The sequence below is a fragment of the Typopeltis vanoorti genome, chromosome 6 (genome assembly GCF_054136105.1).
Source record: "Typopeltis vanoorti isolate ZY-2024b chromosome 6, IOZ_Tvanoo_1.0, whole genome shotgun sequence".
NCBI lineage: Eukaryota > Metazoa > Arthropoda > Arachnida > Uropygi > Thelyphonidae > Typopeltis > Typopeltis vanoorti.
Window position 1 is genome coordinate 160,838,581 of NC_143554.1, and position 27,412 is coordinate 160,865,992.

At 38.7% G+C, this 27,412-nt stretch overlaps 1 protein-coding gene across 1 annotated transcript in view; it reads right to left on the reverse strand.

Annotated features, from left to right (window-relative positions):
- LOC150106170 (glutamine and serine-rich protein 1-like) overlaps positions 1 to 27,412 on the reverse strand; it is a 237,667-nt gene that overhangs the window by 103,415 nt on the left and 106,840 nt on the right. Inside the window, exons 5-6 of the mRNA XM_090394635.1 lie at positions 1,175 to 1,338; positions 795 to 1,004 (exon numbers count right to left, since the gene is read on the reverse strand). Of these exons, the coding sequence (XP_090250761.1) occupies positions 795 to 1,004; positions 1,175 to 1,338 (374 nt within the window). The remainder of the gene's footprint in view (positions 1 to 794; positions 1,005 to 1,174; positions 1,339 to 27,412) is intronic.

Here is a 27,412-nt window from a genome sequence, read left to right on the forward strand (position 1 = left end):
AAAAAGGACATAGTTCCCAGTACTGATCAAAGTGAAGGTGGTGATAATGTTTGTGACATTGAAATCCAAACAGAATATCAGTGTCAAAAAATTCATAAGGTAGTCGAAAGTCAAGCGACTGTTACATGTGAACCTCTTGCAACTGAAGAAAAGGCTGCAAGTGAAAAACTTGCAGAAGGAGTGACTATGGAAGAATATGATACAGTTGATGTTTCAGTTGCAGGCCCTGTTGAAAAATCTGATATAAAATGTGATGACCCTAGTACTTGGCCCAGAGTCATCTCAAACAACATGCGGCAAGAGATAGTACGAGCTATCAGCTTTCAAGAATTCGAAAAGATTTATAAGTAGCCAAGAATGACTTAATCACCTAACAATTTTGTGCATCGAAAATGATTTGGCTAAGCAAGTTGATTTTACTGATGTTATGGATAAACTTGCATCGACAACAGCTAGAAAATATACCTTGAAGTAATTTTGAATATTATTATTACTTTGTATTATGTAGATGTTGGTACTTTTTTAAATAAATATTATTTTTGTGTTATCACTTAAACTAATTGATCCTAAACCCAGTAGACTATATAGCAATGCGTTGTCCTTAACCCGAGTGACAGGTAGGAGGACTGCCAAAAATCCTAGCCTGGTAGCCTGCTTCAGGATGTGGGGACCATGATGAAAACGTATTCCCTTGGTCCCTACATGTTTGCAACAATGAAGATCAATGTTTACAAGAGGGTTTCAGCATTTGTTTTATGTTAGAAATCAATAAAAAATAAGAACAATTTCATTACCTTATTGCAACATTGCTGGAAAAAGTGATACTTGTGGTGATGCAGCCTACTGTAAAGAGTTACTGTCTGCACACAAGTTGAGCAAACAGGAAACTGTGTACCACACGATAAGTGGGTTTTTGTTGAAGTATGCTTATGTTCCAGCGTAGTTAAACTATATGGCTGACCATGAAAATACACAAGATATTGTACAGGGCTCCTACTGCACACCTAAAAAAAAAAGAAAGTATTATCATTACTCATCCAATTTATTATCTTTCTCCTAAGTGGTTCATCTAATGATCTTATTAAATGCAAAATCCTGTAATTAATCATAACAATCTAAATGCCAATTATATCTTAAAAAAATTATAAAAAAAAGAACCATATGCAGCACAAACCTGGCATTTGTTTCGATCAGTTTCCCTGCTTGCTATAGCACTAATAAAAGGAAATGTTTCAGCACATCTTTGGAGCTGTGAGTTCCAACTTCTTCCTCTTAACAGCTTTTTCCTATCTACAGTGAAGTCTTCAACAGATTGTAAATGTGAAAGAAAGTACTCATCTGAAAAAATAAAAATAAATTAATAATATATATATATATATATATATTAAAGATACCAAGCTATTTTAAACCTGGTTTTACTCCATTTCCCAAGTAAGCAAACAGACAAAAATGTCAAGTTTGCACCTGCAAGTGATGCAGGTCTAGCTGATCCTACAGGTAGTGCGAGACCAAGGCAACTCGTGGTAAAGGTGGCATACGCTCTGATCACTAATCTTAATATTTGTCCTTAATGCCAAAACACATCTCCAAGAAGGGGATGTATGATGTTTTTGTATTAAAGGCAAGGGGGCCACTACCCAGACCGGTTTCGACCTTTATTGAGGTCTCATCAGTGGGAGCCAGGCTAGAAAGGTTAAAACACCTTACGGTAACTTGTTCTGGTAAAATATTTATAAGCTCTGTATTACTAAAATCTTGGTATTTCTAGCCTGGCTCCCACTGATGAGACCTCAATAAAGGTCGAAACCGGTCTGGGTAGTGGCCCCCTTGCCTTTAATACAAAACATCATACATCCCCTTCTTGGAGATGTGTTTTGGCATTAAGGGCAAATATTAAGATTAGTGATCAGAGTGTATGCCACCTTTACCACGAGTTACCTTGGTCTTGCACTACCTGTAGGATCAGCTAGACCTGCATCACTTGCAGGTGCAAACTTGACATTTTTGTCTGTTTGCTTACTTGGGAAATGGTGTAAAACCAGGTTTAAAATGGCTTGGTATCTTTAATATACTATATACCCAAGATAAAAAACTTTCTACACACACACATACATATAATATTAATGGTAAAGCTGTGATATTTATTTAACTACAATATTGTTCACTATTCTGATATAATTACAAAAATTTCAAGCACATTTTACAGACCTAATATTATAACATCATTCGAACTTACTTTTAAATGTCAATAACAAAATAATGAACATTTTTTCAACATGACTGCTGCAATGACTGCTGTTTGTTGGTGATGTTATAATTTTTCATAACTGCTTATGTGCCTGTTTACAAAAACAGGTGATATATAAAAATGGAGCAAGAGAGAAAGACAGTATTTGAATGGATCTTGTGTCAGTTAGCTGGAGAGACTGCTGTTGGATGGAGAGTAATGACTGCAGTGAATAGAAGATCTGAAGAAGCAAGAAGTGATGTGAAAGAGCAGAAAAGCAGGGTAGGAGAGTTATGAATGGAAAGGTAAGTGGCATGAGTGAAGGGAGTGAAAGAGACAGGGACACTGGGTGCATATGAGCTGCCTTTGTGCAAACTTTAAAAAACTGCCTCCCCGTTGAAAGTCAATGAAAGTAATTAAAACATAAACATTTTTAACTAATTATATGAAGAGCCAAAGGCTTCAATTTGGTGACATGAACTTATTTAAGTTAAGGGATATTAGATCCTGTCCGTGCGGTTAGCCTAGTGGCTATGCGCTTCGTAACCATATGCCTGGGGAAGGAGTGTCCTAGGTTCGATTCCCATCAGTGACGTGAGGAGCTGAAGGATCTTCCTCAGCCATAGCCAAGTTAGCCAGTCTTGGGCGTGGACAGCAGGGTTTTTTCCCCAGTTTATTCTGGGGTTTTTCATCCCGCAAAGCAGGCAAACTGGCCTTGAGAACTCAACACTATAGGCCATAGGATACACCGGGGCATAAGGCTGACCACCTTATCCTGTAAAAACGGAGTGAGGTCCGATGATCAATGGACCCTCGACACTGCAAGGTAAAAGAGGGTATAAGGAAGATGAAGATGAAGATATTAGATCCCATATTGTTTCTTAGCTGAATATAGAAACTATATAAAGTTCGACGATTCCAAGCGTAAGCAAATACCTGGATAGTGAAACATTTTTATAATATATACTTACTACAGTAATAAGTACAAGAGTAATCTCACAAAACAAAACAAGGAAATCACATAGGAAAAGTAAAGTATATAAGTCTTTGTATAACAAAATAATTTTGGATCATAAGAAATACATATGTTTATAAATACAATCATATCATATCATGAATGACATCATGTACCTTATAAAATCACAAAATTTGTATTCTTCATGCTTTCAATCCACAAAATATTCACCCAGTGGTTAGCGTATCTGCTCTCCAGCCAAAGGCTGCTGGTTCGAATCCTGCCGTGGGCATGGATGTTTGTGATTGTCTGTGAAAATACTATTTGAAAATGGTGGTCAGCAGTAGATGATGACGGAAGTTGCGGTTGATGGAGTGATGGAAACGGAGAGTTGTAAAGTAGGTACCCTCCCTCGATGAGCCTTTGGACTCCCTGGAGGTGTTAAGTAATAATAATAATAATATTGTTTTCTATAGATATTATAGACAAATCTGTTAAAAGTCCTTGGGTTATGGTTGATCGTAAATAATTTTTAATTATTTTCAGTTTCCAGAAACTTCTTCCAACTGAAGCCATTGATACTTGTAGTGTTAGATAAATTCTTAAAACAACTGAAATATTCAGAAACATATATCATGTAAATTTTTCTCATATACGAAGTTCAACAAATGGATGATCTTTTTTTATTAAACACTGTCAAGTTTGGAGTTCCTCGAAAGCGACATTACCATCAATATCATGATCATTTGGGTTTTTATCATTGTTTAATTTCAAGCATCTCAGGGGCTCACTTCAGTGAGTACTGGCGTGGCAAACCCGAGGTACCTGATGCTGGACCATGCCTTACTTCATGTAATATACATCTGTTATATTATCTGTAGACTGGTCCCTCCTCTTCCTCCCTTGCTTCTTTCTTTCTTCCCCTGAATGCGATTAGAGTATTCGAGGGGAATCTTTCCTATTTTGCTGTGTAATTTCGTCTTGTGCTAACAGGACATTATCAAACACTGTAACATGATCAGGTCATCAAAAAATGTTCATACCGCATTGTCCATCGTGTGGATTACCAAGGGACGCGTTCGGGTTTTAGGCAGAGGGACCCGTTCGAAAAATATGTTACAGTCTCCCTAAGACACCACTCTTCAGCACTCTGCTAGAGGAAACTCCATCAATCGGCCTGCTACCCGTTTGGGGAGGTGTTTAGGGGCAGTGCAAAGAAATGGTTCTGCAAAAGGACAGAAATGGCAACGACAACGCCACCAGACTATGGCTTTAGGCAACTGGAACATCTTCTCTCTGACAGGGAAGGAGTTGGAACTGGTCGAGGAAGCCAAGCGCTACCGACTAGACTTAGTCGGGCTTTCTTCGACCAAGAGGAGAGGCTCTGGAACTGTTGACCTGGATAAGGAGTGGAAGCTCTACTACTCTGGTGTGAGCCCGACAATGTCTGCTCAGGCAGGTGTGGGGGATACTCACAAGCCCCCAGCTGTCAGACTGTGTTGCTGAGTGGATCCCATTGGAGGGACGGGTATGTGTGTTAAGGCTTCAGATGAAAAACCATGATTTGGCTGTGGTGCAAGCCTATGTACCTAATCTGGAGTCAGAATACTCTGCCTTCCTAGAGGAAGTGGATACTGCTTTTGACAGGGTGGAAGACCTGGAATCAGTCCTGCTAATGGGTGACTTCAATGCACATGTTGGAACAGATGACCAGACATGGAGGGGGTGTGGTTGGGAGGAACGGCAGCCCCTGACCTTAACGCGAATGGGTTGAAATTATTGGACTTCTGCTGTATTAACAGCTTGTCCATAATGAATACCTTCTTCCAGCACCGAGAAGTCCATAAGTATACCTGGTACAGGGATACACTAGAACAAAGGTCTCTTATTGACTTCTTTATAGTCTCAGCAGATCTATTTTCCTCAGTGTTGGACGTTTGTGTGAGAAGAGGGACAGAACAGTCAACTGACCACCACCTTGTTTTGTGCATTCTACGGCTTCAGAAACCAGATGCTACCATCAATGCTGGCAGGCCTAAGCAGCTATACCGCATGAAATGGGAGGCATTGGAAAATGAGGCTGTGAGGAAGAATTCTGCAGATGACATTTCCTCCAGGTTCAAAGAGATTCCCAAGCATACTGCAGATGTTGAGGAGGAGTTGAAGCTGTTCAGAACAGCTGTCACTGCCTCTGCATTCTCATGCTGTGGCAGAAAGCGGCTCAGCATGGCAACGGGCAGTGAGAAAAGGACACCTTGGTGGAACCAAGAAGTCCAAAAAACTGTCCGGGCAAAAAAGGAGTCCTACCTAACATGGCTTAGGGTTAGGTCACCTGAGATGCGTTTGCAGCATGCTGAGGCAGTAAAGACAGCAAAGCAGAAGGCTTGGGAATCCTTTGGAGAAAGATTAGACTCATCCTATGCAAATGCAAACATATTCTGGCAGACCATCCGGCCTTCGAGGGAGGAAATCGTGCACAGCAAGGGCAATTGAGGCCTCTGATGGGGCACTTTTAACACCGAAAAGGATATCCTCCACAGATGGGGAATACTTTGAGAGCCTTCTTAACCTGGATGGCCCAGCAGTTGTGGACATCCAAGAGGTGCAGATCGGGGCAACTGCAGATGACAATTTTAGCAATAAAATCGCTAAAATTGGGCAAGGCTGCTGGCAATGATGAAATTTGGCCTAAAATGCTAAATACCTTAAATAGAGACTGTGTTCTCTGGATGACTCGAGTGTGTCAGGCTGCTTGGATATCCGGGCGAGCACCAAAGCAATGGCAGACAGGCATAATAATACCAGTCTTCAAGAAGGGAGACCAGAAGGATTGCAGTAATTATCGTGGCATCTCTCTGTTCAGCCTGCCTGGGAAAGTGTATGCTAGGTGCTTAGAAAGATGATGCAGGAGCATAGTTGAATCAAAGTTCCAGGAAGAACAATGTGGCTTTCATCCTGATAGAAGCACAAATGACCAAATCTTCACTTTAAGGCAAGTCTTTGAGAAATCTTGGTAATATGCCAAGAATGTCTACACATGTTTTGTGAAATTAGAGAAAGCATATGGCTGGGTTTCACGGGATAAGCTTTGGCAAGTAGTACGGGAGTATGGAGTGGATGGCCAACTATTAGCTGCCATCAAATCCCTGCATGAATGGCCAGAGTTTTGTGTCAGTGTAAACAGCACAAAGTCTTAACCTTTCACAGTTTCCGTTGGCCTCCGCCAAGGGTGTGTTCTGTCACCCCTCCTTTTCATAATATTTATGGACTAGATTGATAGGCACAGCCGAGGCAGTGAGTGTGTCAGAATTGGAAGATGGCATTGGATGTCTGCTTTTTGCAGATGACCTAGTACTGCAAAAAGACAACCATCCCAGTGCACTCTACATGTAAGTGGAGTCCCAATGAGGCAGATGGAGAAGTTTAAATACCTTGGGTCCATATTCACGAATGATGGAAAATGGAACTTAGAGCTAGATACTCGAATTGGCTTAGCAAGCTCAATATTGGCCGTTCAGTAGTATTGAAGCGGGAGTTAAGGCAGAAGGCAAAGCTGGCTGTCTTCAATACAGTCTATGTCCCCATCCTCACCTATGGTCATGAGAGTTGGGTAATGACCGAAAGAATGCGGACCCGAATCCAAGTGGCTGAAATGAGGTTCCTTCGAGGGGTTGCGGGGCTGATAAGACCCAACAAAGAGAGAAGCTTTGCAATTCGGGCTTCAATGCTCAACCGCTGCTTCTCCGTGTTGAGAGATCACAGTTACTTTTGGTTCGGCCACCTGGTCAGAATGCCACAAGAGAGGCTCCCTCAGCAGGCCCTCTTTGCCAAGGCAGAGGGTGGGAGGCCACGTGAAAGTGCAAGGACTCGCTGGATAGATTATATCCAAAACCTTGGGTGGACACGATTGGGAATCGCAACAGAACATCTGAGCTTGGTGGCAGAGGATCGTGACCATCAGAAGTTCCTCTTGCAGCCGTTGCCCCCACAACCCAATTAGGAAAGGTGGGCCTTGAAGATGTATGTATTAATTTCAAATGTAAATCTTTGTAAAGCTTTAAGATATCTTCCTCCTTCCACTGTTTCAATGTGTTGATGTTGTGGATGATTTTAAATATCTCATTATTTTCCTTTAACAACATAAACCTTTCAATTAGAGATGATAGAGTACTGTCTAATATCGCACAAAAGAAGTGTATTTTCATTTCATAACTAAACTTTCCAGTAGCCAGACTTTTCACTGAAAGTCTGGCTACTGGAAAGGTGCCCATGGAATGGAAGGAAGGTAAGATAGTGCCATTGCATAAGGGTGGTAACAGACTGGAAGTGTCTAATTATAGACCAGTTTGTGTGTCATCAGTAGTTAGTAAGATCTTGGAGAGAGTAGTGAAAGACCGTATACAGCATTGGGCAGATGAGGGTAATGTTATCTGTGAGAGTCAACATGGATTTGTGAAGGGGCGCTCTTGTTTTAGCAATATGCTAGCCTTTTATGATAAAGTTACAACAGCATTAGATGAGGGAAAGGCATATACTGCCATTTTCTTAGACTTAGCGAAGGCATTTGACAGGGTGCTACATGATAAGCTGATATTTAAGTTGCAGCACATGGGTCTGGATGTCAGATTGGTCAACTGGATTCAGGATTGGCTGTCTGATAGGTATCAGAGAGTTGTGTATGGTGGGGCAGTTTCAAGGAAGCAGAGGGTTACAAGTGGGGTCCCACAGGGCTCAGTAATGGGACCTATATTGTTTAACCTTTATATCAATGACAGTGTCAGTGGATTGCAGGGGGATGTTCAGTTGTTTGCAGATGATGCAAAGCTGGGAAGGATTATTAGTAATAGTGCAGATGTGGCAGCCCTGCAAGAGGATTTGAATAAGCTAGTTAGAAGTAAATGAATGGCAGTGTCAGTTTAATGCAGCAAAATGTAAGGTCTTGAGGTTTGGGAAATATCGATGAGACGCTGCATACTCTATGAGAGGAGTTAAACTGGAGGAAGTAGGAGAGACAAGAGATCTGGGTTTGATGATTGATAGAAACCTGAAATTTAGGGGACATATTGCAAAGGTGGTGAAGGTAACACAGAGGATTGCTGCAATAATGAGAAGGACACTGACCTGTAGAGATAAAACAGTTATCATTCCGTTGTATAAGATCCTGATGAGACCACGCTTGAACTATTGTTCTCAGATTTGGTCCCCAGGATTTGAAGGGGATAAATTAACTGTGGAAAGGGTACAAAGCCAGATAACAAAGATGGTTTCAGGACTGTACAATGTTAGTTATGAGGATCGGCTGAGGGAATGTGGACTGCGGAGTTTGGTGGATAGAAGAAGGAGAGGTGATATGATTGAGACTTTTAAACTGTTGAGAGGTGGTTACAGGGCTGACACTGGGGAGTTCTTTCGCTTGGTTGAACAGCGGGAAGGAGTGATGACAAGAAGCCATCCCTGGAAGTTACGAAAGGAAACTGTGAGCAAGAGGGTGAGGATTGGTTTCTTTGCATGGAGGGTGGTTGAACCATGGAATGCATTGCCTGATGGAGTGGTGAGAGCGAGAACGGTCAATGAGTTCAAGGAGTGGTATGATAGACTTTGTGTTTCTTAGGAAGGACCTCCCACGATGAGTCTTTTGACTCCATGGAGGCCTGAATAATAATAATAACATACATTTTTTTTTTTTTTTTTTGAATATCTGGGAAAACTGGTTCTACATCCAAAATATCTGCCATCTTCTTTACAAAATTAATAATACTTTCGAACTTTTTTTTGAAAATTTTTTTCAAACTGTCCTAAAATCTGTTAATTCTTTTGTAATTTGTTCAACGCATTCAATAACTGTTTGTAATTTAAATGAAGGGTTTGCATAATTTTACTGACAACATTAATTTTAAATTGTACATATTTGGTCTGATGTATTAAAATAAAGAACTTTTATTATTAAAAGACCAGAAGATAAATGATAAAATATACAAAGAGCCAACAAGTTTCACTAGCCACTGTCTAGCATTTTCAAGGCTGAACTGGTGTGAAAACAAATGCATTAAGTTATATTTCAAACATACACTTTAGTAACTGTTAGGCCGTTACATTTGATCATTCTGTTTGAAGGCGTGCATGTGTTTGAAAGCTTCAGTCAGATTCTGGTACATGACCATGTGTTGTGTAGTTTTTTGCATATTGTAATCCTGTCGAACTGAGAGAGATGATGAGATTTTTCCATATGTCTTTAAGAATGATACCCTGATTTCTATTTAAATTATTGCCTGTGCGTAGTACCACAGCTGCTTCTTTTAAAGTTCTGTATCTGTAGTCATTCTCGATGTAAGGCATAGAACCGTTTTTCCAATCTATAACGTGATTTGATGTTGAGAAATGATGAGCTAAACCAAATGTGATGATTCTATTATGATTGACATCCCCCACATGTTCCTTCTGTCTTATTTCAAAACTTCTAGAAGTCTGACCAATGTAAGAAAGGCCACACGTGCATGGAATTTCATTTACTCCAGGACATTTGAAGAAATATAACTTAATGTATGTTTGAAATATAACTTAATGCATTTGTTTTCACACCAGTTCAGCCTTGAAAATGCTAGACAGTGGCTAGTGAAACTTGTTGGCTCTTTGTATATTTTATCATTTATCTTCTGGTCTTTTAATAATAAAAGTTCTTTATATTAACATTAATTTTAGCTAAAATAACATGCCATATAATAATTGAACAAAGAAATTTAAATGACGTAATTTTTAAAAGAAGATTATTAGCTTGCGCTCTTGATTCGATATCTTTAATTGTCTTCAGTTATTTCCAAGACGGCTTGATGATTTTCATTATGTTAATTTTAAGAGGCTTTATCACTTCTATATGGCCTTTCCCATCTTGTATTTGACAACGGTTTTAAAGTTAAATGTTGAATATGAGAATTCAATATAGCCCATTAGTAGAAGTGGAAAAATAATTGTACAATTCTTGGACAATGCAGAAAAAAATCAACTGTTTCAGAAGATATTTTTGATGCATCATAAACTACTAAATTTAATGTGTATGTAGAACATGGAACAAAGAAAGCTCTAGAATTTGTTTCAATAATTTTTTGTTGAAGCCCGCTATGTTTACCACACACATTCGCACCATTGTCATATCCTTGGCTGTGTAAATTAGAAATATTGAGATTCAGTAATTGAAATTGATTTAAAATAAATTCATATAATCCCCGACAGAGGTGTCCTTAACAGCACAAAATCCCAAAAATTGTTCATGAATATCTGCTATGTTTTTATTTTTGTTATGGCATACAAATCTAATAACAAGAGTTAATTTTTCCGTATGAGTTACGTCTGGAGTTGTATTGAGAATCATTGAGTAATATTTTGCATTTTGAACTAGGACTATATTTGCAGGCTTTTCTTTAAAAACAGTCAATTCAAATGTATGTAAGATCATGCAAGATACAATAACATAATGAAAATACCAGACACATGCAACCACGGCTATACTGTCTAAATTAACCACCTTACCGGCCATTAAAAATGAAATATGCACGCTCAAAAGCTTAGTATCCATCATAAATTTCAATGTAATATCAATGGTATTACAATTTTAATATGAACTTCACGTCCACATTTCCATGGATTTCAATGGTGTAACAAGTTCCACTTATACACTTCTTGAATGTGACTCCTCCATATCCCACCTCCAGCCATTCCTGTCAGTCATCACCAATCCTATACCCCTTTCACAGGACCTAAATATCATCCCCTCCCCACTCACATCCCTGGCTATCTCGTTTTTTGTCCACTCACACATTCACTTCTGTATACCAGCATCCACACCTCACACGGTGGTCTACCTATCCATCCTGACTCCCGAATTTCTCTGTCCTTGTTTATCATCTCTCTTTCCAGGGCTGCTGCATGTAGATGTGCAAGTTGTTCACTGCACAAGAGTGACTAATCAGAGGGGCGGCATTTTGATTGATTATATGTATAATAAAATTTATTTTTATGCACCATTTAAGGAGCTGCAGAATTATATATGTGTGTGTGTGTGTGTGTGTGTATGCATGCACACGCACACGCACCCACACACACATATAATTCTGCAGCTCCTTAAATGGTTAATAAAAATAAATTTTATTATACATATAATCAATCAAAATGCCACCCCTCTGATTAGTCACTCTTGTGAAGTGAACAACTTGCCCATCTACATGCAGCAGCCCTGGAAAGAGAGAGATGATAAACAAGGATGATAAACCTAACAACCTCACACGATCATCGTGTGAGGTTGTTAGGTTTATCATCCTTGTTAGACCATCGTGTGAGGTGTGGATGCTGGTATACAGAAGTGAATGTGTGAGTGGACAAAAAACGAGATAGCCAGGGATGTGAGTGGGGGGGGGATGATATTTAGGTCCTGTGAAAGGGGTATAGGATTGGTGATGACTGACAGGAATGGCTGGAGGTGGGATATGGAGGAGTCACATTCAAGAAGTGTGTCAGTGGGACTTGTTACACTACCAGGGTGACCTGGTAGTGTAACAAGTCCCACTAAACACACTTTTTGTTTATTTCATTTCAGTCAGAAATAAACTACTATGTTTGTATATGAATGCCAGAAGAATGTGAAATAAGGGGAAACAAAATGATTGTATTGATGAGTTAATTTTTGTAGGTATAAATCAGATATGGTTGAATTAGAATGACATCCTAAAAAAGAATAAAGAGATATATTTTTCATGAAGAAAGAAAGGATAGAAAAGGAGTGCAGTTGATGGCAGCAAAAGACTTATGCCCATCCAAGGTGGAAATATAAGTAGCAAATAGTGGTAGTGGATTTGAGGCAGCATGGTGTGAGGTACAGATAAAAGGATGAAATATTTCATTGGATTTTGGGTGATCTGGTAATATGGAGGGCAGTGAGAAAGAAATGTAAAAGCAAATTAGTCTTGCTAATACAGTAAGAAAAGGGGTGTATTGAGGAGAGATAGTACCTCTCCAATTGAATGGTCACACATAATTGGTTATGCAAGTATACTCTGACTTATGGCTCCAAAAGCAGCCATACCCCAGTAAACTGTGTTGACCCACAGGCTAAATTAAGATGATCTTAATCAGCAACTGCATCCAGTGAATGGGCTGCTAACAGAATCTGCACTCCATGTTACGAGCAACTGAATTCAAGTCAAGGAGTAGTGGTTGACACTTGACGAAACTTAACCACTGAAACTGAATGAACTCAATTCCGACCTAAAGATGAATGCTGGCTCAACTGTCACCTGGTCAAACAAGGGTCATGCCCACTATTAGGGAACCAAGATAGTGAAGGCAAAAAATACGTTATTGGTACAAAACATCATCTAGTAGACAGGAAAAACATAACAAGCATAGGAACATGGAATGTAAGAACCCTTCACCAAGAAGAGGCATTGGAAATACTATTGCATGAATTAGACAATTACATGTTAGAAGTGACTGGACTCTAAGAAACCAGATGGATTTCTGGAAAAGGAGAATTCCACCATGTATAGTACAAAATTTTAACTTCAGGCAGGGAGGACAACTCACCAAGAGGGAGTAGCACTTATATTAAAACCAAACTCTATTGTTTTACAATCCTATTCACATCTAGGATAATTAAAGCAAGATTAAAAACATCAATTGGATCACTGACTATTATTCAAGTATACTCACCAACTTCAACATCATCAGAAGACATTGAGGAGTTCTATACAAATCTGCAAAAAGCAGTACAGGAGACATCAAGTCAAGACCTCCTAATTGTGATGGGGGACTTAAACACAAAAGTAGGCAAAGACAAGGATACCTGGCCAAGAGTAATCAGACAGTATGGGTATGTGAATGTGGCAAAAGACTGCTAAACTTCTGCTCAAATAACAGACTAACAATAACCAACGCTCTCTTTAAACAATCAAAATCCCAAAGAAAATGGACATGGATATCACCAGCTAGACAAACCAAGAATATGATTGTAAACCAGTGGTTCTTAACCAGTGTTCCCCAGAACACTTGTGTTCTGCGAACTGGTTACAAGTGTTCTGCCAGTGAAAGATGTCACATGACACAGTTCTGAGTGCAATTGGCTACTCTGAACCTAACAACTGAAGACTGCTATGCGCATTGACCAACAAAATATAGTTTATAGGTTATGCGTTTGCAGGATATATTATATCTACACACTGTTTTTTGCACAGAGAATCCCTAGTTTCAAAAACATTACCGGCAATATTAAAACCAGTACTAGACCAAGTTGCAAATATGGTAAATTACATCAAGACAAGACCTTTAAAAGCACACCTTTTTAAAAAAACGTTGCATATCTATGAAGAAGCCAAGTACCAATCTTTGCTATTGCACACTGAGGTAAGATGGTTATCCAGGGGTAAAATGCTATTCCAAATTTTAGAACTTAAGAATGAATTATTGGCCTTTTTTCAAAATGAAGGTACAGATGCTTTTGTAAAATGTCTTCAAAGCTGAAGAGAAAAAATTATTAACTACTGAAATGGGTTGGCTAAGAAGATTACTTGGAGTATCTCTGCTGGATAGAAGACATGAGGAAAAGACTAAAACAAGAAATAATAATAGACAAAATTCAAGAAAGAAGACTGTAATGGTTTGGCCACGTGTCCAAAATGGAAACAAAAAGGTTACCAACTAAAGTCCCTGTATACAACGATGGAAGGTAAAAGATCAAAAGGGTGGTCCAGAATCAGATGGATAAAGAAAATATATAGGACCTAAAAACAAAATCACAACAAGTGACACCAAACTAGAAAGAATTGTTCGGACCCTCTAGGGACAGACAGAAGTGGAAGGAGCTGATTCGGCCTCATCATCATCATCATCCACATAGGTGATGGAAGAGAGGAGAAGAAGAATAAAAGGAATAATCATTATGGGTGATTTAATTATGGTAATATAGATCAAAATGAAGAGAAAGCATCAGAAAACCAAGGAATGAATTTGATGGTTTTCTGAAAGACAACTACCTCAGGCAGTATGTGACAGAGGTTGCCCGAGGCTGAATGAAGGGTCTTGGATTTCAATATCTAATTTTTATTACTACTACTATCATCATCATCATCAGACCTCAATGCAGTCAAGGGACTCTTCATGGGAGGTCCCACTTTCACATGCACACGCTCATGCAATGCATTCCAATCACCAGCTACTTTCCATGCAAAAAATCTACTCCTCAAAAAATCTACATGCCTTGCCCACACTTGCCTTATACAGTTCCAAGAATGGCATCTTGTTCTCTTCCTATCTCCAGCCATTCTATGGAAAATTGAATCTACAATTATTATTATTACGGGTATCTCCATGGAGTCAGTAGACTCATCGCAGGAGACCCAAACTAGCTAAACAATATCTGTCATATCTCTTCTTGAATTCATTTACAGACGAAGAACTCCCAACTAAGTCAGGCGATGAATCTGGTAATCACTCATTACCAACTTATATGTCATGATCATCCCTCCTTCACTGCTCCTTTTATCCAACTAGGCTCTGCAATCTTTCAATCTGTTCTCATACTACATATTCAAGACTAGAAACCGACTTAGTCAATTGTCTCTGAGCCTTCTCCAACAACTCGTGATACTTTTGAAAACCAAATCTCTGCACTGTAATCCATATGAGGTCTGATCAAAGCCTTGTACAATAGAATCAAAGCATCCTTACTTCTACATCAATATTCTACATAACAATGCCATAATTCGCTGTCTTTACAATTTTAGCAAGATGTTACAGAAATTTCAGGTCCCTAAGCACAAAAAAGTCAGATCTTTCATTTCTAAGATATTCCCACCAATCATAAACTCTGAATCTCATCTTTGCTTCCAAAAATTTTAAAAGCTTACAATTTGTTACACTGAACCAATATCCCTACATACTCACCTATTTCACAGTCAGTTCAAGTCCTCCTGCAAAGCTACAATTTCTGGTTTACTTCTCATAGCTCTCTGCAATTATGAATTATCTACAAACAACTGTATACTACTCAAGCCACTCCAATGTCATTTAGATACCAATTAAATAACAATGGCTAACAAACAGACCACTGTGGCACAACACTAATGACTTTTCTCTTCCAGGATATCACTTTCCTATACACAACCTGCTGATTCCTATTAGACAGCCAATCTCCAATCCAATTTAATTACCTGCTTGTTGTGTGAAAGTATACCAAAGGCCTTTACAAAATCTAAATATACTACTGTGTATGCATTCCCCTTGTCCAATGTTTTTGTCATCTTGTTATAATAAGTAAGCAGAGTGCTAAAACACGGTCTTCTTTTAGCAAAAATCATACTGATCCATCAAAGAGAATTTGGTGCTATCAACCTTAGTACTGAATCCTGGTCCTTGCTAACTTCTCTAAGATCTTGACCACAACTCGGGACAAGCAGACTGGCCTATAATTCAAAGCCTTAGTCTTATCACCCTCTTTATAAAGCAGAACAATTTTGCCCTCTTTCCACTCCTTTGGTCAATCTAAGGCTCATGTTAAAGAAGCTAAGTTAAAGCTGTTGTTAACTGCCAGCCTGGTTTGGCGAAGTGGTTAGCATATCCGTTCTCCAGCCAAAAGACCACAGATTCAAATCCTCACGTGGGTATGGATGTTTGTGATTGTCTGTGAAAATATTAGTGGTGGTGGTGGTGGTGAGCAGTAGATGGTGTTGGTAAAGATGATATGCTTTGCTGTAGTTGGTGGACTGAGTGGTGGAGATGGAGAGTTGTAGAGTAGGTGCCCTCCCTTGATGAGTCTTTGGACTCCTTGGAGGTGTCATGTAATAATAATAATAATAACTTTTTTGGAACATCACTCAAGACATGTGGTGATATACCATCAAGTCCCATCTTGACATCAACTATACTCAATTCTTAATATACCTTCTGCTCACTCACGATCAATGGTCCCCTTCCCCCACTGATCTCAAGTTCTGCATTATGTTACATTCACTATGATGGAATACTTTAATGAACTGCTCATTTAACACTTCTATGTCCTCCTCAGTTGTTATGATTCTGCTCTTATCACTGACCAACATCCTCCTCCCATAATCATTATTCCTTCTACTGGTTACATATCAAAAAAACTCCCTAGGATTTCTTTTAGCATAATTTGCTAACTGCTGCTTATACTGCATTTTTGGTAAATTAAGTGAGCCACCTTCCTTGCTTGCTCTTCATATAACTGATTACTGCCACTCATCTTCATATAACTGATTACTGCCACTCAACAGAATGCCTTTTCTTCCAGATACATGCTTCACCTCTTCAGTCATCCATTATACACCTCCCTTATTTAATCTCCTGACCTTTGGAATACACTCAGTCATTACCTCTACTAGATAGTTCCTGAGTAGGGACCAAACAGCACTAATTTCCTTCCCTTCCAATTCTTCAATGTATGATGTAGTTGCAAACCACTTCGTTTGTCATAATCATCACCTTATAGTTCCACATATAACCATTTCTCACAAAAGTCTTGATATAGCCGGCCACCACCTAAGTGATCACTTCATCGTCACTTTCACCAAATGGAGGGAGATTTGACACTTTATTTACAATAATATCTTCTGATGAGATAATCTAATCCAAGATCCTTGATCCTTGCACACCCTCTGTTACTTGCTGCCTAGGATAGTTGCCTCTCAAAAACTGAAGAAATATATTCTCTTTGGTTCCTGATGCTGTCTCTTCATTTCAGTCTATATTAACATAATTGAAATCAACCATAACGATCACCTTTTTCTTATTAGCCAGACTAATGTTATTGCAAATGGGGTGTCAAAGCATCTTTCAGCTGGTGAAAGTTATCGTTCGAATGGTAGCTAGCCATATAACAACTTCTGTGAAAAAAGGATATATGTGGAGCTATAAGGCTGGTGATCATGACAAACTCAGGAGAGGGCTTGCAGTTATATTGTTTGGCTCCTGAGTCAAAGTCCTGAGAGCCAAACAATATAGTTTGGCTCCTGAGTAGGCAGATGTCATGTCTGAAGACTTTCCAAAGGTAAGGCAGTTAAATAAGGTAGGTGTGAAATGAGAAGTCATATGAGAATGACTTCTCATATGAGAAGTCATATGAGAAGTATAAATAACAAGTAATAAAGGTAACTCAGTTGGTAAGGATAGCATTAAGTGCAGTATAAGCAGCACTTAGCTAATGAGGAACAAAAAAAATCCAAGAAGTTCTTTCAATATGTGGCCAGCAAAAGAAGAAATTATTATGGAATGATGAAGTTAATGAAAATGGTAGAGCGATAACTGCTAAGGAGGATATAGCTGATATGGTAAATGAGCAATTCATAACGAATGTAACATCGTGAATGTAACAGCATGCAGAACTTGAGAGCAGTGAAAAGGGAGGAGGGGACCACTGAAGGTATTGAGCAGAAAGTATATGAGGATGGTTGGTTGGTTGGTTGGTTTATAGTTTATTTGGCACAAAAACTACAGAGTCATACTGTGCCATACTAAAGGTTACAACATTAGCATTTACAGAAAATTGTAAACAATATGTCTGTACAAGAATCTAGTTTCACAAAGCAGCATCTCTAGGTAAACAGAACTGCTGCAGGGGGCACAGCAACACACAAGGTCAGAGGTTATTACAGTAGTGCAAAAATTGTTAACAATATAAGTTAATACATAATATATGAAACACTAAGCCAAGGAACGCAGTATCTACATATATGTAAAATTATAATAGATGCCTTTATAGCAGTACAAAAATAGGCAAAAAGGGATTATTATACAATATGCATGGATGAAAATTAAATTTAGCAATGCAGTATAAACAGAATTACTAGAAAGTACACAAATAGGTAATATGTCCTACAGCACTACATGATTATTCGAAAAATAAAGTAGTAAATAAGATGCATACACAAAATGTATGTTAAGTGATCTACATATAAACAAAATTACTGCAGATATTTCAGCAGTACATAAATAGATAACTATAGGTTAACATATGTATATACAAAACAAGTCAAGGAAAGCAGTGTCTACATCTAGTAAGATTACAACAAACATTATTATACTAATACTTAAAGAGTCAGAAAGGAATTATTATACAGCAGTGATGCATAAAATTTAAGTTTAGCATTATGGTATTTACATATTAACAAAATTACAGCAGGGTGATACAAGATCAAGGCCTATGGTAATACATAATTGATCAGATTTAACCTAATGAATAATATGTATGTATAAAAGTTAAGTTAAGCAAAAAAAAGTATTTACATATAAACAAATTTATGGTCAAATGTGTTTGTACAAATTAATTCTTTCTAAAAAATTAAAAACATCATGCAATTTGCCTGAGTCTGCTAGCATTTCTCTGAGTGCATGTGGCTTGGTTAGATAGGTGAAAATTTCATTCCTCTCTCGTGTAAAATTTTGACAATCTACCAGAATATGATGAATAGTGAGATGTGTGTTGCATTTTTCACATATGGGAGGGTCATCAGCTCTCAGTAAATGAGAATGTGTAAGGTGACTGTGACCTATGCAGAGCCTAGCAAGGACAAGCTCCTCCCTTCTCTTTGTACGTTGACTAGAATGCCAGTGTTTAATTTCAGGTTTAATGTTATATAAATTGTTTGTTGATGCTTCTTGCCATGTTAACCCCCCACTGAGCAATTAGCTCAGTGGGGGATTAACATGGCAACTTAACATGGTTAGCTGACAAACAGTATGTGGAGAAGGTATGAGCTGCTTTTGGCAGCTGCATCTTCAGCCTCATTTCCTTTGATTCCGATGTGGCTGGGAATTCAGCAGAACTGAACATCGAAATTAAGGATTTTCATTTTGTGAAGCAGGTGTAGCACCTCATAAAGTATTGGATGTGGATTATACATAGGAGAGGAGATAGCCTGTAAAGAGCTCAATGAGTCTGTATAAATTATACACTTTTGATAGCAGTTTTCTTTTATATGCATAAGTGCAAGCTGAATGGCATGTAACTCTGCTGTATAATTACTGCAGTCTGGTGGGATCTGATTTGAGATAATAATGTCGGGAAACACAGCAGCACAGCCAACAGAGGTGTTAGTTCTTGAACCAACCATCAGTATAGATGGGTAAGAAATCAGCATGTGCTGCTCTGTGTGCATTAAACAATTGCAGGTAAATGGATGATGGGGTATAAGATTTCTGTAGCTGACAAAGTGGGATGCTGTGCAAACCTGCCATGGAGGAATGCTGTTATGTTTAGTGTAGCTAATGTTGTCAACATTTATACTAACAGCTTGCACAGTTTCTTTAATACGCATACCAAAAGGATGTATAGCAGTTTGATGTGTGTGATATTGAGCTTCCCAATGCAGAGAGAAGATACTATTCCATGTAGGGGTGATCTGTAGAGATTTTATTTTTAAGGCATAATAAAGAGATGACTGTTTCCGTCGAAGCGATAGAGCCAGTGTTCATTTGCTTTAACATAGAGACTTTGAGTGGGTGAGGTGCAAAAGGCACCAGTGGCTATTCGTATACCCTGATGATGGATGGAATCCAAACATCGTAGGTTATTGTCTTGCCGAACCATAGACTTGGGACCCATAATCCAGCTTTGAACGTATAAGTGCACGATAAAGATGGAGCAATGAAGCTCGATCAGCACCCCACTCAGTAGAGGATAGAGTGCGAAGGAGGTTCAAAGTTCTTTTGCACTTTTCTCTTAGTTGACGAATGAGTGCTAGAAATATGAGTCTTCTGTCAAAGATGAGTCCCAAGAACTTGGTTTCAGTAGCTACTGGAATAACAGTATATCCCATTCTTAGTTCGGGATCTGGGTGATGAGTGCATTTTCGACAGAAGTGTGCATAGACACTTTTTTCCGTTGAAAACCTAAACCCATTATTAAGAGCCCACAGAGAGACATGATCAACTGCTTGCTGAAGTTGCCTTTCAATTACCCTCATGTTATGTGAGTGACAGTAAACTGTGAAGTCATCAACATATAGAGCATTGTCTGCAGTGGGATGAAGCTGTTCAATGATCAAGTTAATTTTAATAGCAAAAAGGGTTACACTTAAGACAAAGCCTTGGAGAACATCTTGTTCTTGATGATATGGTCGAGACAGCATACTTCCCACTCTGACTTGGAAAGTTCGCCTGGACAGAAAGTTTTTAATAAATATAGGGAGGTGTTCTTTGAGATCAAATAAAACCGAGACAAGAAGTTCTTGCTTCAGAAATGCATCTCTTATACAAGTTACTAACTGAACTAAATGGTCTAAAGTTGATCGAAGTCTACGGAAACCACATTATGCATTGGAGAGAAGACTGTTGCTTTCTAAATACCAGAGAATTCTGGCATTAACCATTTTCTCTAGTATCTTACAAAGACAGCTGGTCAGAGCAATGGGTCAATAATTGTTTGCTTGTGTTGGATCTTTTCCTGGTTTTGGGATAGCGATGACAATTGACTTATGCCAAGAATTTGGAAACTCTTCCTCTGCAAGTATTCTATTGTATAATAGGAGAAGAAGATCCATAGAAGATGATGGTAGATGTTTTATCATTTCATAATGGATGTCATCAGGTCCTACGGCACTAGGGTGAGATGGTAGGAGAGCTCTTTTTAGTTCCTCCTTGACAAATGGTTGAAGAATGTTGGTAGAAAAATTAAGCCTTTGTTTCTCTTGCTGCTTTTTCAGTATTAAAAATTCCGGAGAATATGAAGCTGTTGCTGAGATTTTAGCAAAAGTTTCTCCCAAAGTATCTGTAATAGCTTTGGGATCAGCAAGAACACTTCCATTATAGTAAGGTGGATAAACAATGTGAACTATATCTGCCTTTCATTTTCCAGATTTCATCCCATACAATTTTTGGACTGGTCATTTGATTAATTGATGTAGTAAATTGGATCCATGATTGTTTTTGACTCTGACGTCTTACATAACGTGCTTTGGCTCGAGCACGCTTGAACGTTATTAAATTTGATGTGGTGGGGTATCTACGAAATATGCTCCAAGCTCTGTGTTGATCTTTTTTGGCTGCCTGACATTCTGGGTTCCACCAAGGCTTTGGATAGACTGGAAATCGAGATGATGTTTTTGGGATGGAGGTTGTTGCTACCTAGACAATGCATTCTGTTATATATTTTACAGCTTCATTGATAGGTGTTTGACTGATGGTATCATCATTAAATTTTGCAAGATGAGAAAAAGTGTTCCAGTCAGCCTGGTCCATTTTCCACATAGGTATCCGTGTGGGTGAACATGGTTCCTGTGTAGACATTGTACAAAGAACAGGAAAGTGATCCTTCCATATATGTTGTCTTCAACATCCCACATGAGCAGTGAAAGAATGGAAGGGGAACAGATTTAATGTCAATTGCAGAATATGAGCGGGTAGGTATATGGAAGAAAGTATTGAGTTTATTATTTAGAAGGGAAAGGTTATTATTATCAAGAATTTTTTCAATGATTAGACCTTGTCTATTAATGTTGGCACTACCCCATAGAATATTGTGACCATTAAAGTCACCCATCAAAAGTATGGGTTCAGGCAGTTGCGAGATAAGGTTATCAAGATCAATTTAATTTAACTCAGCATTTGGTGGTAAATAAATTGAACATACTCTAATAACAAATCCCACAGAGAAGCAAATCGCTACTGCTTCCAGAGAAGTATTAAATTGGACTTGATGGAAAGGAATATGACTGCCCACTAGGATAGCTACTCCTCCATGAGCAGGATCATCTCCAATTCTATCCTTATGTACAACAGTGAGATTCCTAAAGGTACGGTCCTCATTGGGTCTTAAGTAAGTTTCCTGTAGACAGAACGTTTTGTGTTTCTGCAACATCTTGATATCGTCAATATTCTGGCGGATCCCACGACAGTTCCATTGTAAAAAATTTCCTATTGTCTTGATTTTATTGACTTGTCTGGTTTTCGAGAGGTTGAGGGCTTAACTTTGTCAGATTTATATTTATCCACTGTTTTAGGGAAGTATGGATGGCCAGTGTCCATCTCTTCCTCTGGTGGAGTGTTCAAAACATCAAATGTGTTAGGGTCAGTTGGTATGTTAAGTTTGCTTTCAGTGGGTATCGAGGTATCTATTTTTTTCTGTGTGAGTGTCTGGTGGTTTATCTTTGAATGAAGTCTCCACCACAATTTTTTGACAGGTGAGTTTTCATCAAATGAGACCATTTTTGAAGTTGTCTCTGGAATAAGGTCTTGTGATTAATGCGCACAACAGAGAAGCACTTGTGATCGTAAAGTTCAGGTATGGTGAAATTATCAAATGGTGGAATAGACATACATGTTTGAGTTGCTGTTGGCACTTTTTTAATTGTTACTTTTTAGCATAAGAGGATCATAGAACAGGTGTAATGGTGGCCAGCTTTCTTTTTGCATTCTGATATGTTTTGTTTTGTTTTAATTTTTTGTATCTCTTTTTCATCTTTCCCTTTCTGACATACATGAGAGTATGCTGGATGATCTCCCTGACAGTTGACACATTAAGCTTTTTTCCATAGCAAGATTTATTATCATGTTCTTTACTACCACATCGGGCACAGGTAGTAGAATCACGACAGGCAGTTTGGGCATGTCCATATCTTTTACATTTAAAGCATCTCAGCGGGTTAGGGATGTACATTCTAACAGGAGAGCTGAGATACCCTACTTTTACAGATGTCGGAGGCCCAGGTGCATCAAAAGTAAGGATGATGTTCTTGGTTGAGACCAGGCGACCATCCCGGCCTCACACCCGTCACTCCTTGATCTTTAAGCTCTGAACATATCTCCTCATCAGGAACATAATGGAGATCCCATTCTGACATCACTCCTCTAATGGAATTGAGTGTTCTGTGAGGTGTTACTGCAATCTGTATTCCACCCACTGTCGTTGCTCTCAGTAGTTTCTCGGAATATTGTTTGCACATTGTTTCCACGAGGATATCAACAGAATGCAATTTCTTGACAGTTTTGGGAGGTCCTGCCAGTCCTTCTAAACCTTTTTGGATAAAGATGAAAAACCAATTTTCCCAGGTTTTTCACCATTGCATGAATGATTAAAAAGGTTGGTACATTTATGTTAGTATCTGATATCTTTTGTTTCTTACTTCTGTTTCCATATGCTGTGTCTATATTATCAGTACTTGGTTGGGACTTTGTTAGGGTCCCTGAAACATCTGAGGATGAAGAATTCATATTTAAGGAATTTTTTATTCGGCACCAGAGCTTCCCACCCACCAGGCAAGCAAAGACTGCGCTCAGGAGTGGAACGGCAGGACTACTCTGGATGCTATACCGGCACTGCAGCAGGTCTAGGATCCCGACCCCGGACCATGGGGTGAGAGACTTACTGCAACACCATTGATCCTTGCAGGCAAGCCCACTAGCCGATTGATCCTGGCTGGGCTATCCAGGACCACCCGTCTTGCCGAAGCAGGGACCAAAGTAGTGCAAAACTACCAGGATCCCCCTTTCCGGATGTCCACGGGTTGCACCGCATGACAAACATAACGGCAGGGTGTTGGATCCCAGTGATAGTGGACTGGAAAAAGGATAGTGAAAAAGACTAAGGAGAAGTAGAGCAAAGAATACGGGAAGAAAAGCAAAGAAAAAGAGTAAGAATGAAAAGGGCCTGTACCATCACTGGGAGGTCCCCTACATGGAGGGGAGTATATGAGGAATTGAGCAACTTGATGTCAACAAAGTTGTAGGACTTGAGGGAATATCACCACATATCTTGAAGAAGTATTCCAAAGAGTTAACAACAGCTTTGATGTACCTTCTTAATGCAAGCCTTAGACTGGGCAATGATCCAAAGGTGTGGAAAGTGAGAAAAATGGTTCTGCTTCATAAGGGGAGTGATAAGATCAGGGCTTCAAATCATAAGTCAATTTGTGTATGTGTAGAAGTGAGGATAAAGTATAATAGAGGTTACTGATGACCAAGATTCAGAACTGAGGTGACAACAGCAGGATTCCTTTTGATGGCCAGCATGGGTTTGATAGAGAAACATCATGTTTTAGCAATCTGCTTATACTTAAAAAAAAAAAAGGTGATAAATGCTCTGGACAAGGGAGGGATTGCATACACAATAGTATATTTAGATTTTGTACGAGATGAGATGGAAAGAACACTGCTCAAGAATATTATGCAAAGAAAGATCAGATTTGCAGGACATCTTCTAAGAGGTTCTTCGGGACACCTGACAAGAATTATATTACAAGGGAAAGTGGAGGGGAAGAGAAGACACGGAAGACCAACTAGAGAGTGGTTTAATAACATCGTGGAATGGACTGGTTTAAGAATGACGGAAGTGACAGACAGAGAGAAATGGAGAAGAACTGCCTCATCTGCTGCAACCCTCTTGCCAGAGGATGCTACCGGACGACGACAACAAAAAGCCTTTGACAGACTGCCACATGACAAGCTAGTGATTAACCTGGCATTAGTAAGGTGGCAGTGTCACAGTTATTTCTTTCTATATGTTTGGGGTCTGTGACACCACACCTTACTAATGGCAGGCTAAACTGGAAGGATTGAATAGAAGATTACTGCCCTTGGATTGGAGACTGGCTGTCTGATAGGCATCAGCAAGTTCTGTACAAGGTAAGAGCTAATATACTGTAAAAAGCTAAAGAACTTGAAAGATGACAGGCAGTTGTTTGCAGAGGCAAAGTTGGGAAGAACTATAAGGAGAAGAATGGATGTTGTAGCCTTGCAAGACGACTTGAACAGACCTGATGAATGGGTGAATGAGTTGGGTTACCGGCCAGTATAACAAAGGGTAAGGTTTTAAATTTTGGAAAGTGAAGATGGGATGAAAGTATGTGATTCTGAAATTAAAATTAATTCCTTTTTATGTATGAATTACTTGATTTAAAAAATGATGAATATACTATATCGTGGAGTAAATGTTTTACCTCCATGCATATTTCTGGTCTTGCAGATGAAAGGCAGAGACTTTATTTTTACAAGTACTTGGTGAAGATGATTTACTGCAATCATAAGTTGTATTTTTGAGAGTCAGAGACATCAGCAAAGCACAAAAATTAAGCCTTATCTGTTTAATAGTAACATGTTCAATACATGTTATAACTCTTATATGGAAAGTTTTTGAAAGGTTTTTATGAAATCTGAAGCTTTGAAATCGGAAGATTTCCCACCCCTCCTTGATAATCAAGCTTGTCTGATACCACAATGTGCTGAACCTGAAAATTCCAATTTCTAACTTATTTTTGGAATGCAAGATATACACAAAATTCACTTTGGGAGGACAATGCAGGGTGACTATTATTATTATTAACAACTGACCTCCATAGAGTCAGAGACTCATCACGGGAGGCTCAGTATTGCTCAAAATTCTCATTGGGAGCAATACTTGATTCAATGCATCTACATTCACAACACATTCAGGCAATGTATTTCACTCACCAACCACTCTCCATGCAAAGAACCTGTTCCTCACTTCTCTGCTCACACCTTCCTTATATAGTTTCCAGTGATGGCCTCATGTTCTATCCCTCCCCCCTCTCCCATTCTATGAAAAATCTTTTCTATGTCAACCTGATAACAACCCCTGACTAGTTTATATGTCTCAATCATATATACCCTCCCCCTCTTCCTCCTATTCATGTGGCTCTGCAATTTACATTCTCTCAATCTACCCTCTTACTCCACATTCTAAAGACCACTGATGTGAATTTTCTCTGGACCCTTTCCAACACATCCTTGTCACCATGAAAACCTGGTGACCAAATCTGTGCAGAATAATCCATATGAGGCCTGATCAAGACCTTATACAATGGCATCATAACCTCTATTTCTGTCTGGGTCCTCGACATCATTGCCATTATCTGATGTGACATCTTCACAACTTGTGCAATGTGGCTTAAATTTCAGGTTATTGTCCACCACCACCACTCCCAGATCTCTCATATCCTCTATGTCCTTTAAATTTTCCTCAACAAGCATTTACTTTGTATCCCATCAATGCTTGCCAAGTCTCAAAACCTTACACTTTGCAACATTTAACTGATAGTTCCACTTACCTGCCCATTCATGCAATCTATTTAAGTCCTCTCATAAGGCCATAACATCTGCTTGACTCTCCCCAATTTGGCATCATCTGCAAACAGCTGAATATCACCAGTTAAACCTATCCCAATATCATTACATACAAATTGAATAACAATTGTCCCAAAACTGACCCCCATGGTACACCACTGATGACCTTCCTCTTTCGGGAAACCTCCATATACAACTTTCTGATAACTGTTGGACAGCCAGTCACTGATCCAACTCAGAAGTCTGTTATCCAACCCTATCTACTTCAATTTATTTAACAGCTTGTCATGTGGCAGTCTATCAAAAGCTTTTGCAAAATCCAAGTACATTACTGTATATGCATCTCCCCTGTCAAAGGTGCATATATTTATTATTCATTCTTAACTAAAAGTCATAATTTCTCTGTCTCCTATTACTTTCTTCCCATATGTTCATAGTTAGAATTTCACATTCTAAAAAAAAAAAGTAAGGCATTTGTTTACTTCTCTCACACTGTGTATGTCTATTATTTTATTATTATCATTATTTTTCTAACCGCTATGGAATCTTGTAAACCGAATGGCCAACACCCGATATCCTAAACAAATAATAAAATATAAACCAAATGGAAAGAGAAGGCTTGGTAGATCTCAGAAGAGGATATCAGATGGATAATGAGACTGGAACAGACCAATATGGTCTATATCCGTATTTAGCATTATCATGATGATGACCTTGAACACCTAAAAAATATAGCTTAAAACAAATTACAGGTAACCCTCGTATAACGTGGATGTTAGGTTCCATAGAAATGCTGCGTTATACGAGACTTAGATCACATAAAAAAAGTAGGGTTAGGTTCCAAAATCATTTTTTTTTTTAAATTATATAAATAACAATGACATATCCAACAAAAAACAATATTTTTATTTAATTCAGGTAATTCATGTAAGTTAAGAAAACATAAACTACGAGTATAAAATTATAAAAATTATAAATTGTACATAAATTTCATTGCACATAATGCATAAATGTTTTAGACACAATAAAATAAAGTGCATATTTTAATTGTCATCACTGCCTTCAGAAATAACATTTCGTAGATGTTCTTTAATTGGCCGGAGGTCGTCACCACTTGAAATCTCTTGGACATCATTTGTATAATTCTCATTGCA